This window comes from Lolium perenne, chromosome 6 (genome assembly GCF_019359855.2).
Source record: "Lolium perenne isolate Kyuss_39 chromosome 6, Kyuss_2.0, whole genome shotgun sequence".
Lineage (NCBI taxonomy): Eukaryota > Viridiplantae > Streptophyta > Magnoliopsida > Poales > Poaceae > Lolium > Lolium perenne.
The window spans coordinates 180,771,826-180,789,743 of NC_067249.2; the positions used below are offsets into that span (position 1 = coordinate 180,771,826).

A 17,918-nucleotide genomic window follows, 5' to 3' on the forward strand; every position below is an offset into this window, starting at 1 on the left:
AGGTTGAAGCAGACTGAAAACGATGGAGAGTGGGGGAGTACACTTTAAAAACCTTTTTTATGTTGCACGCATCCAGGGACGATAGCAGTGGAGAGAGAGAGAAGAGAGACCACACAGGCACAGCGAGGCACAAGGCAGGCAAGGTCCGGCGCACACTGCTCCTGCGCTGCTCTGCTCTGCTCGCCCCCACCTCCCTGTTCTATACTCTCGCACGCCAAAGGCCAAGCAAGCAACCAAGCAAGCAGAAGCCACATCCAGAGCAGACGCACCAAGAAAATCATCGCCATCCCGTCCCGCCCGCGCGCCCTCCCAGATCTCGCTCAGCCTACTATGTGGGATTAGGTAGATGAGGGCGGCGCTCTTCGGTGCCGACCGGAACGGGGGACTCGACCGAGCCGCCACCGCCAAAGATCTCTTCTGGCCGCCGGGCAAGCAGCAGCAGCAGCAGCTGGAGCCCAGGTCCGTGCTCGACTGCTCCCGCAGGCTCAGCCCGCCCAACTCTGCATCGACGCTGTCGTCGTCCCTCGGCGGCGGCGCGGCTGACTCGGCCGGCGGCGTGGCGGCGGTTTCCGAGAGCAGCGCCGGCGACGCCGAGGCCGTCAAATGGGGGGACCACGGCAGCGGGGGCAGGAAGGACGAGTGGAGCGCCGGCGGCGGCGGCGGCTGTGAGCTGCCGCCCATACCCGGGGCACTCGATGTGGGCCTCGTCGGCGCCGAGGGCTGGGACGCCATGCTCGGCAACGCCGCGGCGGCCGCGGCCGGGCAGGACCAGACCTTCCTCAACTGGATCATGGGGGCGGCCGGCGAGCTGGAGATGCCGGGGGCGCCGCTCGTCGACAATGCGGGCTTCGGGTTCTCGGCCGTCGACCCAATGGGCTTCGCGCTCGACCACCACCACCACCTCGGCGGCGCCTCCTCCGACCTCTCCTCCTCCGGCGCCACCGGCGGCGGCGGCGGCAGCAGCAAGGCCTCCTCCGCCTTCGGCCTCTTCTCGCAGGAGGCTGCATCCCTCCAGCCGCCGCCGCCTCCCATCCTCTTCCACGAAGGTATCGACACAAAGCCCCCTCTTGTTGGACCGCACCCGCCTGGCCACGGCCTCCTCCACCACCACTACCAGCACCAGCACCAGCACCAACCGCCGCCTCCCGCCGCGACCTTCTTCATGCCGCTCTCCTCCTTCCCCGATCACAACCACCGCTCGCCACTTCACCAGCCACCACCACCCAAACGCCACCACTCCGTCCCGGACGACCTCTACCTCTCCCGCAGCAACCTTGGCGCCTCGGCTGCCGGGCAAGGCCTCGCCTTTCCCCTGCTCCACGGCTCGGCCCCGTTCCAGCCCCACCCTTCGCCGCCGCCGCCGCCGCTTCGCGGGGCGATGAAGACCACGGCTGCAGAGGCGGCGCAGCAGCAACTCTTGGACGAGCTGGCTGCGGCGGCAAAGGCAGCCGAGGCCGGCAATTCCACTGGCGCGCGAGAGATATTGGCGCGGCTCAATCACCAGCTTCCCCCGCTCGGGAAGCCCTTCCACCGCTCCGCCTCCTACCTCAAGGAGGCGCTCCACCTCGCGCTCTCCGACGGCACCTACGGCGCCTCCCGCCTCACCTCCCCGCTCGACGTCGCCCTCAAGCTCGCGGCGTACAAGTCCTTCTCCGACCTGTCCCCCATGCTGCAGTTCGCCAACTTCACCGCCACGCAGGCGCTTCTCGACGAAATCGCCTGCAGCACCGCCTCCTGCATCCATGTCATCGACTTCGACCTCGGCGTCGGCGGCCAGTGGGCCTCATTCCTGCAGGAGCTCGCCCATCGCCGTGGCACCGGCGGCGTGCCTCTGCCGCTGCTCAAGCTCACGGCCTTGGTTTCAGCCGCTTCTCACCATCCGCTGGAGCTCCATCTCACTCAGGATAACCTCTCACAGTTCGCTGCTGATCTTGGGATTCCGTTCGAGTTCAATGCCGTCAGTCTTGATGCTTTCAGTCCGGCTGAGCTCATTTCTCCTACCGGGGATGAAATCGTAGCTGTTAGCCTCCCTGTTGCTTGCTCTGCCCGTGCGCCGCCGCTGCCTGTAATCCTTCGGCTGGTGAAGCAGCTTTGTCCTAAGGTTGTGGTGGCAATGGACTATGGAGCTGATCGTGCTGACCTCCCGTTCTCGCAGCACTTCCTGCATTGCTTTCAGTCTTGCATGTTCCTCCTTGACTCGCTTGATGCCGCTGGGATTGATGCGGATTCCGCATCTAAGATTGAGAGGTTTCTGATCCAACCAAGAGTCGAAGACGCCGTGCTTGGGCGGCGCAAGACCGACAAAATAATGGCATGGCGGAATGTGTTCACAGCTGCTGGGTTCACACCTGTGCCGCTCAGCAACCTCGCCGAGGCGCAGGCCGACTGCCTGTTGAAGCGGGTTCAGGTCCGAGGGTTCCATGTGGAGAAACGTGGTGCCGGGCTCACGCTCTGCTGGCAGCGCGGTGAGCTCGTCTCCGTATCGGCATGGCGGTGCTGATCATCCGCCGCGGCCACCGTCTGCAGGCATCATCCACTCCAGTAATGTTGTTCATTTTGTCTTGCAGTTAAATGTTGCGATGGAAAAACTACTACTATCTTGGCTGTTGTTGATCTAAAAACTATCTTGCCTGTTGGACAACCTGTATTGCTTTTCGTCGCAACTTATTAGCTAGGCCTAGAGGATTTAGCAACATTTGTGTCCGGTATCTCTAGTGTAATGGTGTTGCTCTAGGTTCTTACCACGACGTTTGCACTCTCTGCTCATTTTAGCATTTACCATGTCATTTCAAGAATTGCTTGTGAGGAGAGAGTACTATAATTTTAACCAGTGGAACCGGTTCTATGGTACAGTATTGATATTTGCTCCATCATGTGTGCTTTAGTTTTTTTCGAAATGGATGTGTGCTTTAGTTATTCCTGATGTATCTTACTTGTGCATTTTTGTTCTTAAATTGAGCTGCTGGTTCTAGGTATCTCTCTGTTTATCATCGCAATGCTGACAATAGTCTTAATGGTTTTTTCATAGGTGGAGGGTTAACTATAGTAGGACTATAATAGATGAAAAATAAGATTTAGCTTGCCCTGATTTTAAAAGCTTAGAGTGCACTGCGCAGACCTTGCCATAGTGCATTTGACCTACATGTATTAGAAGCAAATAGAATAGAACTCTTCCCCAAGAAGAAGAAAGCAGAGCTTAACTGACGTTAATGAAGGGCACTAGGGATCCCATTGATGTCCACCTGATATAATTCACATTAGTACCTTTTCTTTTCTATATGAAGCTAAGTTCTTTATCGAAAAAATACGAAACTAAGTTGTAATTGGTATGGTGCAGATTAGATTTTATATCTTCAAAGTGAACTTCTCTCAGTAATAGTTTGTTTGTAGCTACATGAATACCTTACTCTGAACTTTTGACTCATTCCCATCATGTGGTATGTTTCCAAGATAGCTACCTATGGAAAAGAAAAATGAATGTGAAGTATCCCTAGGAATAGATAGTGATACCTGTTTTGCTATCGTGCCAAACCTGGAGGGCAAACAACATGATGAGCAATTGGCTCTGCACTGGGCATTCAGTTATATTTCCACAATAGACTTCATGCCAGTAGAACATGACAAGCACAAAACAACACATTTCCTATCGTAATTTTTGTGTGTGGATATGTGGCTATGTGCTGTGATGAGGTGTGCATTCCATCCGCAAGCTAGTGAAGACAACAATGTTTGGCTGCGTGCTGGCGCCTTGTTGGTATTTGTTTCAAGATAGGCACAGGTTTTCTAGATGAAGATATGCATAGTTTTGATCTGAAATAAAAGGACGTGCCTTGTTGGTGTTTGTTTTATTTTTGGTTATTGCCCATCCAAATGTGTGACGCAGGTTGCTGTGTATACAAGCCATCTGATTGTAAAAATCTCAAAAAGAGTGCTGTGAGACCAGAACACACGTTCCCTATAGAAAGGTAGGGCTAGGCCATGTCTGGAACATCGGATTACTGAAACTTGACTGTTACATGGTAGTACAAAATTCGGATCAAATTCATGTGGCGTTTACCTTTAACCACATCTGAGTACAGTAATTTGTGCCTGTGACTTTGCTTGTCACTCACAGTAGAGACAACTCTGCTACGAGGTTTTTTAATCCCCATCTACCACTTGCATAATGCGTGCACATACAAAACCCTACAGCTCTAGCAGGGCCATCATATGAGATGTGTCCTACCTCGGTTTTAAAAAAACAGGAGGTGCTATTTTATCTTTGATTTTTATTATTGTAGTAGTATGAAATTTTATAAGTGTGTGAGAGCCGGACAAGGGCACTGACCCTATGATTTTCTAGGGTTCATTTCATCTCCTCTCATCTCCCACATGGTCGTGTCCCCTCCTGCCTCCTGTTCCACATTCTCGCCTTCATCATCGCTTGCCCCCGTGCTGCCTTCCAGCCACTTAAAAATCATCGTCGTCTGTACCGCTTGTACTGGTTTGTCAAGAAGAAGCTGTTATCTTTTACCGGGGAGAAGGCGCGAAGGCGCTAGCAAATCTGAGATTTGAAAGGCTGATAAAATAACCCATGTTACAGGTGTGACAGCGGAGTGCAGCCAGTTTGCCTTTCCTCCTACTAGTAGCCTGAAAAGGAAAATTAACCATGTGTGCTAACTGCTATTCGGCGAGAGCGGCGTCCACACAAAGAGTATTAGGGCATCGCGAAGTCCGTTTGCGTCGTCCCGTGAACACAAATATAACCGTTTTTTATCCACGTGGCTGTTTGCGCATGAAGGTGCCTCCAGCGGTCCAACGCATTTGCACATCGGCATGAATTGGGATGTTTGAAAACATCAAAATAAGCAGTTTTAATGAAATCTTAGGTATTACATCTAAATTTTTAAAAGTCTGTATGAAAATAAGACGGTATCCTCTAGGCAATGTTTTCATGGCCAGCCAATGCCCACTGATGCTCAATCAAATCTGTGCGTTTGCAGACGGTCTCGTCAGTGACTTCTACATTCATATGCAGATAGTCCTCCCAAGATAATGCCCCAGGGATTGGCGCAACCAGCTCACCTTGAAAATCCCAGTGGTGCTCATTGCTGCCATCAGGACACTCGTTCTCAACGATCATGTTGGTGTCTCATTAAAGGCGGAATATTCTTCAGTGGGAGGCGACGTTCCCGTCGACAGCGAGACGCCTGTGGTGACTACGACAATCTCAAGACCCGTCAAATGAAATTTCTTGGACGCAGTCTCTCTTAGGTGCTCATAGGGGCAAGGTGTGCGTGCGTTCATCGGGATGAGTGTATCTGCGTATATGTGAGCATCTACATCTGTACTGTGTTTCATAAAAAAAAAACTCCAAAAACTTCTTTGTTACTGATTACAACTCATGATAATTTTTATTTTAGATAATGGAAGTTTTAGCTACCTAGAAAATCTATAGAAAACGGGCCTATTGTCCCGGTTGTTGAGGGTCTTTAGTCTCGGTTGCCCAACCGGAACTGTCAAATCGGGATTAAAGGTCTCACCTTTAGTCCCGGTTGTGTTACAAACCGGGAATAAAGTCCCTCCATGTGGATTGCGGGCGCATGCTGGATGGAGGACTTTTATTCCCGGTTTGTAACACCAAACGAGACTAAAAGTCATTACCTCTATTTTTTCCAATTATTTTTTTTCTAATGTTTTCACTCTTTTTTTTCTATTTTTTATTCTCCAGAAGTTATAGTATTTGAGTTATTTGAAAAGTTTAGTCTCTAGTTACACTTAATCTCTAGTCAAATTATTTACTTGTGGTCAAACTTACCGCTCAGTCACCCATCCTCAAACTACTCCAGCACTAGCACGCTTAACTTCCGAGTTCTTCCCGTCCCGCTTCCAAGTGCTTTGTGCGCATGTTATTTATATTACTATCATATCAATCCTATTACCCGTTGGTCATGATGTCACACTTCTTTATTTTTTGAATTTCAAATAATTCTTTTAATAAATAAAAGATTTTTATAATAACTAAATCACCTAAGCTACCTACAACTAAAAGGTTTTCAATTTTTATTTTTCTACTGTTTTTTTTTTTTTGGATTTTAGAAGACCTTTAGTTCGGGATGGTGTCTCCACCCGGGACTAAAGGGTAGACCATTAGTCCCGATTGGGGACACCAACAGGGACTAAATAAAGGTCCCGTTATAAACCGGGACTAAAACTTTTCGGCGCCCTACCCGTTTGAATCGAGACTAATGGCACATTAGTCCGGGTTTCAAACACAGCTTGGACTAATGCTCTGGGAAGCTTCGAAGAAAGGACTTGTTTTCTTTTTCGATAAAGGGAATATATTGATATCGTGAAGATACCAATTACACCCAGCCTCTGCAACAACGTAATGCCCTAATAGCCATACGGATGCACATAGCCAAAAAAGAAAAAAAAATCACAGAAAAGAAAAGTCCCGCTAAAGTGACCAATTTCTTGTAACAGCGAACCAAACACCACCAAAATAACACCAGCAATCCATCAACTCCAAAAGCAATGCCTCCAAGAATAAAATAGTGCACAAGCGCCGTCATCAACATGATCAATGACCCTAGATTTTCACCCCGGAGAAAGTCTGCACTCACAAAACAATGCCTTCAGCAAGGTCATTGCCAGACACAACCAATTAAGGCCAGACCTTGAGTTTTCACCTTGCAAGTTTAGACACTAAATTCCTCCTATGTTGTCGCCCCCACTTGCCAATTCCACCGCTCCAATTCACGAGTCACCAAGCTAGAATCTCTACACCACTAGGACTCAAACCTCCATTGCTAGTCCTCAGATCTCGGCTTCCATGCCATTCTCCGTGTCTGACTTCAGCGTGGAACCAAGACATGTCCCATGATGGCAACATACCGCAGAGCTTTCCAACGGCCCCTCTGAAATGAATTGGTCAGAAAAAACACGGTTGCGCACGACCGAAACACCATCAGGCATGTCGTCCATTTGGAATTCGTCAGCGGAGCCTTCCAGAACTCGACAGTCCGTCCAAGATCAATGACAACAGGCGGTTGGCAGTTCTTCATCACGGTGAGAGAGGAATCTAAGGACCTCCACCTTTATTCATGTCGAGCCGACAACCCCCACGCCACCTGCTAGCAACCTGCGGGATCTGCCTCCTCGAGCCCAACCGGTGGCCATGGGTAGTGGCGCGCAAGGAGACGGAAGCGTAGGGTAAATCCACCACTGGAACCGCCGTGACACAACGAGGAGATGGAGACAACATAGAGAACAACCCAGATCAAGATCTAGGGTTCGTCCCGAGCAGACCCGCAGCCAAGCCCTCACCGCCGATCAAGCGCCGCCAAGGGGGCCACCGCCACCACACTGGCCAAGGGCTCCGCCCTAGCCGCCGCTCATCGACTCGCCGCCCATTTCCGGCCCAGCAGCCCCGACGGCTGTCTCCGGCAAACCACCACGCTCAGGCCTCCTTCGTCGGTCGGGCTCGCCGCCACCGCGGCGAGGGACGACGGCAGTGGTGGCGAGAGGCGCAAGTGAATTGTGTGCGGATGTGGCGCGATGGGATCTCCTCCTGCGGCGCCCTAGAGGGCACACGCGAGGGGGCACGCGAAGGAGATGCGTTTTCCTATCAAAAAGACATGTTTTCTACTAGTGAATAGATGCATATAACCTAGTGTTACAAGCTGCATAAGCTTAAATTTTTGTGATGCAACCAAACAAATTCCATTAAATATAGTGTTTTCAAATCATTATAACCTTTAGCTAGAATTCTTAGGGCTTCTCCAGCAAATATGTTTGTTTTGGTACGTTTAGGTAGGGCAGCAGATATAAATGTGGCTGCTTCCATCCGCTTGTCTGTTTGGCTTGGGAGGCAAACCCACCTGCGAGACACATTTGGTCGGTGCTAGACTTTTTCCTTTTTTTATTCTAATCTTTATTTCACCTAATTAGTCAATATATGCATGAAAATAGCACAAAAATAATCATAGTGCTAAACATTATGACAAATAAGAGAATAACATAGTTTACACGCCACATTATTGAATCAAAGTGCAAACGGAGAAAAGTTTCATACGGAATAGACAAAGTAAGATAGACATATGAGATCATGCATCACGTTAGCGGATGATCATTTTGTCTAGCGGGCGCAAGACTACGGTTGAGGTCATGGCTAGGCACACCCTCCAAGGATGGGACCTCCTGCGACGACGGTCATGTCCCGCCGAACCGGGAGGACTGCTGGACGTGCTGGACGGTGCATACCTTCAATGATGGTGCCGCTGGCGACCGTGGTCCCAGAGGCGGCCTTGCGACCACATATCAGACACAACTTCTTGAAGAGGACCAGCGGGCAAGTCCCTAACGGTGCCAAGCGCCTCATTCTTGATCATGACGGTGACCTGGATAGCGGCTTGGGAGGCAAAGACGTTGGAGTTGGCCTTGGCCTGAAGGGCCAGGATGAGCTTGACCTTTTCCTTTTTAAGCTCACCCTTGCTTTCACGGTACCCCACCAGGCACCGCGTTTCTTGGTCTCAACTCTTGCTCCATCCACGTCAATTCTTTCTTTGCCTTGGCCAGGGCCTTGCCCGTCCAGGCAGCAGTGGAGGCGGTCGAGACTGGGTTGACACAGGGAGGGGATAGGCTATTTTTGTGAGAGAGTGACTCGTGCCATTGGGGGTTGGGGTGGGGGGGGGGGGGGGGGAAGGCGTAGACTATTTTGTACGCAATTTTCGTGAGGGAGTTGAAAGGATCGTATGCCGCACCTAGAGGGGGGGGGGGGGGGGTGAATAGGTGCTAACCAATTTTTAGTTCTTTTTCAATTTAGGCTTGACACAAAAGGTAAATTCTCTAGATATGCAACTAAGTGAATTTACCTATATGACAAGGCTAACAACTAAACAAGATATAGCTAAGCAATATAAGAGATAGAATAGGATAGAGGTAACCGAGAGTGGAGCACGCGATGACACGGAGATGATTCCCGTAGTTCCCTTCCTTTGCAAGAAGGTACGTCTACGTTTGGAGGAGTGTGGTTGCTACGAAAGCCAAACCAACAGCCACGAAGGCTTCACTCAGATCTCCGGTGAGCAACGCCACGAAGGCCTAGCCCACTTCCACTAAGGGATTTCCTCGAGGCGGAAACCGGGCCTTTACAAGGTTCTTGGGGCACACATCCACAACCGAATTGGAGGCTCCCAAATCTGTTACAACACAACAATCAACAAGAATACATCAACACAAATCAACTAGGGAACCCAATAGGAACACTAGCATGAGATCCCTCAAACAAGAGAGGGGGAAATGAAGAACGCTTCGGTGAGGATGTAGATCGGTGTCTTCTCCTTCGAATCTCCAAAGATCAAGAGTTTTGGTTGGGGAAGGAGGGAGATCTTGCAAATCTTGTGTTCTTGAGGTGGCTCTAATGGTGGTGAAGCTTGGCAGATTTTTCTTGCAATGATTGAGCAACTTGTCCCTTTGGAGAAGAAAGCTATTTATATGGTTGGAGCTTTCAGATCTGACCGTTGGGGACGAATTTCACTTACACCGGAAGTTCCGGCCAGGATGGCCGGAAGTTCCGGCTTCCACCGGAAGTACCGGCCATTCGGGCCGGAACTTCCGCCTTCGATATTTGCCCTGCAAAACAAAAGATGGGGCGGAACTTGGGCGGAACTTCCGGTGACCGGAAGTTCCGGCCAAGTTCCGGAAACTTGCGAAAACCTTACTGGACTATACTGAGCCTCAAACAAGGAATTCCGGAACTTGTCCGGAAGTTGGGCGGAAGTTCCGCTGGGCAGAACTTCCGGCCAACTTCACCGGAACTTCCGGTCAAGAAGGTAAACGCTGAGCCCAGACTGCGCTGAGAAGTGATGGCGTGTATTTCACACGTTCGTTGGGCAACCCCAAGAGGAAGGTATGATGCGCACAGCAGCAAGTTTTCCCTCAGAAAGAAACCAAGGTTTATCGAACCAGGAGGAGCCAAGAAGCACGTTGAAGGTTGATGGCGGCGGGATGTAGTGCGGCGCAACACCAGGGATTCCGGCGCCAACGTGGAACCTGCACAACACAACCAAAGTACTTTGCCCCAACGAAACAGTGAGGTTGTCAATCTCACCGGCTTGCTGTAACAAAGGATTAACCGTATTGTGTGGAAGATGATTGTTTGCAGAAAACAGTAGAACAAGTATTGCAGTAGATTGTATTTCAGTAAAGAGAATTGGACCGGGGTCCACAGTTCACTAGAGGTGTCTCTCCCATAAGACGAACAGCATGTTGGGTGAACAAATTACAGTTGGGCAATTGACAAATAAAGAGAGCATGACCATGCACATACATATCATGATGAGTATAGTGAGATTTAATTGGGCATTACGACAAAGTACATAGACCGCCATCCAACTGCATCTATGCCTAAAAAGTCCACCTTCAGGTTATCATCCGAACCCCCTCCAGTATTAAGTTGCAAAGCAACAGACAATTGCATTAAGTATGGTGCGTAATGTAATCAACAACTACATCCTTAGACATAGCATCAATGTTTTATCCCTAGTGGCAACAGCACAACACAACCTTAGAACTTTCTGTCACATCGTCCCGGTGTCAATGCGGCATGAACCCACTATCGAGCATAAGTACTCCCTCTTGGAGTTACAAGCATCTACTTGGCCAGAGCATCTACTAGTAACGGAGAGCATGCAAGATCATAAACAACACATAGCATAACTTTGATAATCAACATAACAAGTATTCTCTATTCATCGGATCCCAACAAACGCAACATATAGAATTACAGATAGATGATCTTGATCATGTTAGGCAGCTCACAAGATCCGACAATGATAGCACAATGGGGAGAAGACAACCATCTAGCTACTGCTATGGACCCATAGTCCAGGGGTAGACTACTCACTCATCACACCGGAGGCGACCATGGCGGCGTAGAGTCCTCCGGGAGATGATTCCCCTCTCGGGCAGGGTGCCAGAGGCGATCTCCTGGATCCCCCGAGATGGGATCGGCGGCGGCGGCGTCGCTGGTAGGTTTTCCGTCTCGGGGTTGTCGGGACTGGGGTGTTCGTCACGGAGACTTTTTATAGGCGAAAGGGCAGGTCAAGAGGCGGCACGGGGCCCCACACCACGGGCCGCGCGGCCAAGGGGGCCGCGCCGCCCGAGGGTGGTGCCCCTGCGTGGCCCCTCTTCGTCTCTCCTTCGGACTTCTGGATGCTTCGTGTGAAAATAGGCCCCTGGGCTTTGATTTCGTCCAAGTCCGAGAATATTTCCTTCCTAGGATTTCTGAAACCAAAACAGCAATGACAAAGAATCGGCACTTCGGCATCTTGTTAATAGGTTAGTTCCAGAAAATGCACGAATATGACATAAAGTGTGCATAAAACATGTAGATAACATCAATAATGTGGCATGGAACATAAGAAATTATCGATATGTCGGAGACGTATCAGCATCCCCAAGCTTAGTTCTGCTCGTCCCGAGCAGGTAAAACGATAACACAGATAATTTCTGGAGTGACATGCCATCATAATCTTGATCATACTATTTGTAAAGCATATGTAGTGAATGCAGCGATCGAAACAATGTATATGACATGAGTAAACAAGTGAATCATAAAGCAAAGACTTTTCATGAATAGCACTTCAAGACAAGCATCAATAAGTCTTGCATAAGAGTTAACTCATAAAGCAATAATTCAAAGTAAAGGTATTGAAGCAACACAAAAGAAGATTAAGTTTCAGCGGTTGCTTTCAACTTGTAACATGTATATCTCATGGATATTGTCAACATAGAGTAATATAATAAGTGCAATAAGCAAGTATGTAGGAATCAATGCATAGTTCACACAAGTGTTTGCTTCTTGAGGTGGAGAGAAATAGGTGAACTGACTCAACATTGAAAGTAAAAGAATGGTCCTCCATAGAGGAAAAGCATCGATTGCTATATTTGTGCTAGAGCTTTGATTTTGAAAACATAAAGAGAGCATAAAAATAAAGTTTTGAGAGGTGTATGTTGTTGTCAACGAATGGTAGCGGGTACTCTAACCCCCTTGCCAGACAAACCTTCAAAGAGCGGCTCCCATTTTATTTTATTTTGGGTGGCACTCCTTCCAACCTTTCTTTCACAAACCATGGCTAACCGAATCCTCGGGTGCCTGCCAACAATCTCATACCATGAAGGAGTGCCTTTTTATTTTAGTTTTATTATGATGACACTCCTCCCAACCTTTGCTTACACAAGCCATGGCTAACCGAATCCTTTGGGTGCCGTCCAACAATCACATACCATGGAGGAGTGTCTATTTTTTGTTAATTAATTTGGGACTGGGAATCCCATTGCCAGCTCTTTTTGCAAAATTATTGGATAAGCGGATGAAGCCACTAGTCCATTGGTGAAAGTTGCCCAACAAGATTGAAAGATAAACACCACATACTTCCTCATGAGCTATAAAACATTGACACAAATCAGAGGTGATAAATTTTGAATTGTTTAAAGGTAGCACTCAAGCAATTTACTTTGGAATGGCGGAAAATACCATGTAGTATAGGTAGGTATGGTGGACACAAATGGCATAGTGGTTGGCTCAAGTATTTTGGATGCATGAGAAGTATTTCCTCTCGATACAAGGTTTAGGCTAGCAAGGCTTATTTGAAACAAACACAAGGATGAACCGGTGCAGCAAAACTCACATAAAAGACATATTGAAAACATTATAAGACTCTACACCGTCTTCCTTGTTGTTCAAACTCAATACTAGAAATTATCTAGACCTTAGAGAAACCAAATATGCAAACCAAATTTTAGCATGCTCTATGTATTTCTTCATTAATGGGTGCAAAGCATATGATGCAAGAGCTTAATCATGAGCACAACAATTGCCAAGTATCACATTACCCAAGACATTTATAGCAATTACTACATGTATCATTTTCCAATTCCAACCATATAACAATTTAACGAAGGAGAAACTTCGCCATGAATACTATGAGTAGAAACCAAGGACATACTTGTCCATATGCTACAGTGGAGCGTGTCTCTCTCCCATAAAGTGAATGCTAGGATCCATTTTATTCAAACAAAACAAAAAACAAAAACAAACCGACGCTCCAAGAAAAAGCACATAAGATGTGATGGAATAAAAATATAGTTTCAGGGGAGGAACCTGATAATGTTGTCGATGAAGAAGGGGATGCCTTGGGCATCCCCAAGCTTAGACGCTTGAGTCTTCTTGATATATGCAGGGGTGAACCACCGGGTGCATCCCCAAGCTTAGAGCTTTCACTCTCCTTGATCATGTTGCATCATACTCCTCTCTTGATCCTTGAAAACTTCCTCCACACCAAACTCGAAACAACTCATTAGAGGGTTAGTGCACATTATAAATTGACATATTCAGAGGTGACACAATCATTCTTAACACTTCTGGATATTGCATAATGCTACTGGACATTAGTGGATCAAAGAAATTCATCCAACATAGCGAAAGAGGCAATGCGAAATAAAAGGCAGAATCTGTCAAAACAGAACAGTTCGTATTGACGAATTTTAAAATGGCACCAGACTTGCTCAAATGAAAATGCTCAAATTGAATGAAAGTTGCGTACATATCTGAGGATCATGCACGTAAATTGGCTTAATTTTCTGAGTTACCTACAGGGAGGTGGACCCAGATTCGTGACAGCAAAGAAATCTGGAACTGTGCAGTAATCCAAATCTAGTACTTACTTTTCTATCAACGGCTTAACTTGGCACAACAAAACACAAAACTAAGATAAGGAGAGGTTGCTACAGTAGTAAACAACTTCCAAGACACAAAATAAAAACAAAGTACTGTAGGTAAAAACATATGGGTTGTCTCCCATAAGCGCTTTTCTTTAACGCCTTTCAGCTAGGCGCAGAAAGTGTGTATCAAGTATTATCGAAAGATGAAGTGTCAACATCATAATTTGTTCTCATAATAGAATCAAAAGGTACCTTCATTCTCTTTCTAGGGAAGTGTTCCATACCTTTCTTGAGAGGAAATTGATATTTTATATTACCTTCCTTCATATCAATGATAGCACCAACAGTTCGAAGAAAAGGTCTTCCCAATATAATGGGGCAAGATGCATTGTATTCAATATCCAAGACAACAAAATCAACGGGAACCAGGTTATTGTTAATGGTAATGCGAACATTATCAACTTTACCCAAAGGTTTCTTTGTAGAATGATCAGCAAGATTAACATCCAAATAACAATTTTTCAGCGGTGGCAAGTCAAGCATATTATAAATTTTCTTAGGCATAACGAGAGATACTTGCACCAAGATCACATAAAGCATTACAATCAAAATCTTTAATCTTCATCTTAATGATGGGCTCCCAACCATCTTCTAACTTTTTAGGAATAGAGGCTTCACGCTCTAGTTTCTCTTCTCTAGCTTTTATGAGAGCATTTGTAATATGATGCGTGAAAGCCAAATTTATAGCACTAGCATTAGGACTTTTAGCAAGTTTTTGCAAGAACTTTATAACTTCAGAGATGTGGCAATCATCAAAATTCAAACCATTATAATCTAAAGCAATGGGATCATCATCCCCAATGTTGGAAAAAATTTCAGCAGCTTTATCACAAGCAGTTTCGTAGCTTTTAGCAGTTTGTGCAGTTTTTCGCGCTTTGCATTCGAGGTGGAAACATTGCTAACACCAATTCTTTTATTAGTATGAGTAGGAGGTGCAGCAACATGTGTAGCATTAGCATTACTAGTGGTGGTAATAGTCCAAACTTTAGCTATATTCTTCTCTTTAGCTAGTTTTTCATTTTCTTCTCTATCCCACCTAGCACGCAGTTCAGCCATTAATCTTATATTCTCATTAATTCTAACTTGAATGGCATTTGCTGTAGTAGTAATTTTATTATGATGATTCTCATTAGTCATAACTTTCGATTTCAAAAGATCAACATCAGCAGCAAGACTATCGACTTTAGAAGCAAGTATATCAATTTTCCCAAGCTTTTCTTCAACAGATTTGTTAAAAGCAGTTTGTGTACTAATAAATTCTTTAAGCATGGCTTCAAGTCCAGGGGGTGAACTCCTATTATTGTTGTAAGAATTCCCATAAGAATTAGCATAGCCGTTGCCATTATTATAAGGATATGGCCTATAGTTGTTACTAGAATTGTTCCGGTAAGCATTGTTGTTGAAATTATTATTTTTAATGAAGTTTACATCAACATGTTCTTCTTGTGCAACCAATGAAGCTAATGGAACATTATTAGGATCAATCTTAGTCCTATCATTCACAAGCATAGACATAATAGCATCAATCTTATCACTCAAGGAAGAGGTTTCTTCGACAGAATTTACCTTCTTACCTTGTGGAGCTCTTTCCGTGTGCCATTCAGAGTAGTTGATCATCATATTATCAAGAAGCTTTGTTGCTTCACCAAGAGTGATGGACATAAAGGTACCTCCAACAGCTGAATCCAATAAATTCCGTGAAGAAAAATTTAGTCCTGCATAGAAGGTTTGGATGATCATCCAAGTAGTCAGTCCATGGGTTGGGCAATTTTTAACCAGAGATTTCATTCTTTCCCAAGCTTGAGCAACATGTTTAGTATCTAATTGTTTAAAATTCATTATGCTACTCCTCAAAGATATAATTTTAGCAGGGGGATAATATCTACCAATAAAAGCATCCTTGCATTTAGTCCATGAATCGATACTATTCTTAGGCAGAGATAGCAACCAATCTTTAGCTCTTCCTCTTAATGATAAAGGGAACAATTTTAGTTTAATAATATCACCATCTACATCTTTATATTTTTGCATTTCACATAGTTCAACAAAATTATTAAGATGGGCAGCAGCATCATCAGAACTAACAGCAGAAAATTGCTCTCGCATAACAAGATTCAGTAAAGCAGGTTTAATTTCAAAGAATTCTGCTGTAGTAGCAGGTGGAGCAATAGGTGTGCATAAGAAATCATTATTATTTGTGGTTGTGAAGTCACACAACTTAGTATTTTCAGGGTTGGCCATTTTAGCAACAGTAAATAAAGCAAACTAGATAAAATAAATGCAAGTAAACTAATTTTTTTGTGTTTTTGATATAGCAAACAAGATAGCAAGTAAAGTAAAACTAGCAACTAATTTTTTTGTATTTTGATTTAGTGCAGCAAACAAAGTAGTAAATAAAACTAAGCAAGACAAAAACAAAGTAAAGAGATTGAGAAGTGGAGACTCCCCTTGCAGCGTGTCTTGATCTCCCGGCAACGGCGCCAGAAAATATGCTTGATGGCGTGTATTTCACACGTTCGTTGGGCAACCCCAAGAGGAAGGTATGATGCGCACAGCAGCAAGTTTTCCCTCAGAAAGAAACCAAGGTTTATCGAACCAGGAGGAGCCAAGAAGCACGTTGAAGGTTGATGGCGGCGGGATGTAGTGCGGCGCAACACCCGGGATTCCGGCGCCAACGTGGAACCTGCACAACACAACCAAAGTACTTTGCCCCAACGAAACAGTGAGGTTGTCAATCTCACCGGCTTGCTGTAACAAAGGATTAACCGTATTGTGTGGAAGATGATTGTTTACAGAAAACAGTAGAACAAGTATTGCAGTAGATTGTATTTCAGTAAAGAGAATTGGACCGGGGTCCACAGTTCACTAGAGGTGTCTCTCCCATAAGACGAACAGCATGTTGGGTGAACAAATTACAGTTGGGCAATTGACAAATAAAGAGAGCATGACCATGCACATACATATCATGATGAGTATAGTGAGATTTAATTGGGCATTACGACAAAGTACATAGACCGCCATCCAACTGCATCTATGCCTAAAAAGTCCACCTTCAGGTTATCATCCGAACCCCCTCCAGTATTAAGTTGCAAAGCAACAGACAATTGCATTAAGTATGGTGCGTAATGTAATCAACAACTACATCCTTAGACATAGCATCAATGTTTTATCCCTAGTGGCAACAGCACAACACAACCTTAGAACTTTCATCACTTGTCCTGTGTCAATGCGAGGCATGAACCCACTATCGAGCATAAGTACTCCCTCTTGGAGTTACAAGCATCTACTTGGCCAGAGCATCTACTAGTAACGGAGAGCATGCAAGATCATAAACAACACATAGCATAACTTTGATAATCAACATAACAAGTATTCTCTATTCATCGGATCCCAACAAACGCAACATATAGAATTACAGATAGATGATCTTGATCATGTTAGGCAGCTCACAAGATCCGACAATGATAGCACAATGGGGAGAAGACAACCATCTAGCTACTGCTATGGACCCATAGTCCAGGGGTAGACTACTCACTCATCACACCGGAGGCGACCATGGCGGCGTAGAGTCCTCCGGGAGATGATTCCCCTCTCGGGCAGGGTGCCGGAGGCGATCTCCTGGATCCCCCGAGATGGGATCGGCGGCGGCGGCGTCTCTGGAAGGTTTTCCGTATCGTGGTTCTCGGTACTGGGGTTTTCGTCACGGAGACTTTTTATAGGCGAAAGGGCAGGTCAAGAGGCGGCACGGGGGCCCCACACCACAGGGCCGCGCGGCCAAGGGGGGGCCGTGCCGCCCTAGGGTGTGGCCCCTCCGTGGCCCCTCTTCGTCTCTCCTTCGGACTTCTGGAAGCTTCGTGAGAAAATAGGCCCCTGGGCTTTGATTTCGTCCAATTCCGAGAATATTTCCTTACTAGGATTTCTGAAACCAAAAACAGCAGAAAACAAAGAATCGGCACTTCGGCATCTTGTTAATAGGTTAGTTCCAGAAAATGCACGAATATGACATAAAGTGTGCATAAAACATGTAGATAACATCAATAATGTGGCATGGAACATAAGAAATTATCGATACGTCGGAGACGTATCAAGAAGCTTCTGCTGAACAAGCCAGGGCGGAACTTCCGCCTGCAGGGGCCGGAACTTCCGCCAGA

The 17,918-nt window shown here is 46.3% G+C and overlaps 1 protein-coding gene across 1 annotated transcript; it reads left to right on the top strand.

The window, feature by feature from the left end:
- Positions 1 to 217: 217 nt before the first annotated feature.
- LOC127306777 (uncharacterized) lies at positions 218 to 2,870 on the top strand. The gene has a single exon (XM_051337480.2). The coding sequence runs from the start codon at positions 347 to 349 to the stop codon at positions 2,498 to 2,500; it is 2,154 nt and encodes a 717-aa protein (XP_051193440.1). The 5' UTR covers positions 218 to 346; the 3' UTR covers positions 2,501 to 2,870.
- The last annotated feature ends 15,048 nt before the right edge of the window (positions 2,871 to 17,918 follow it).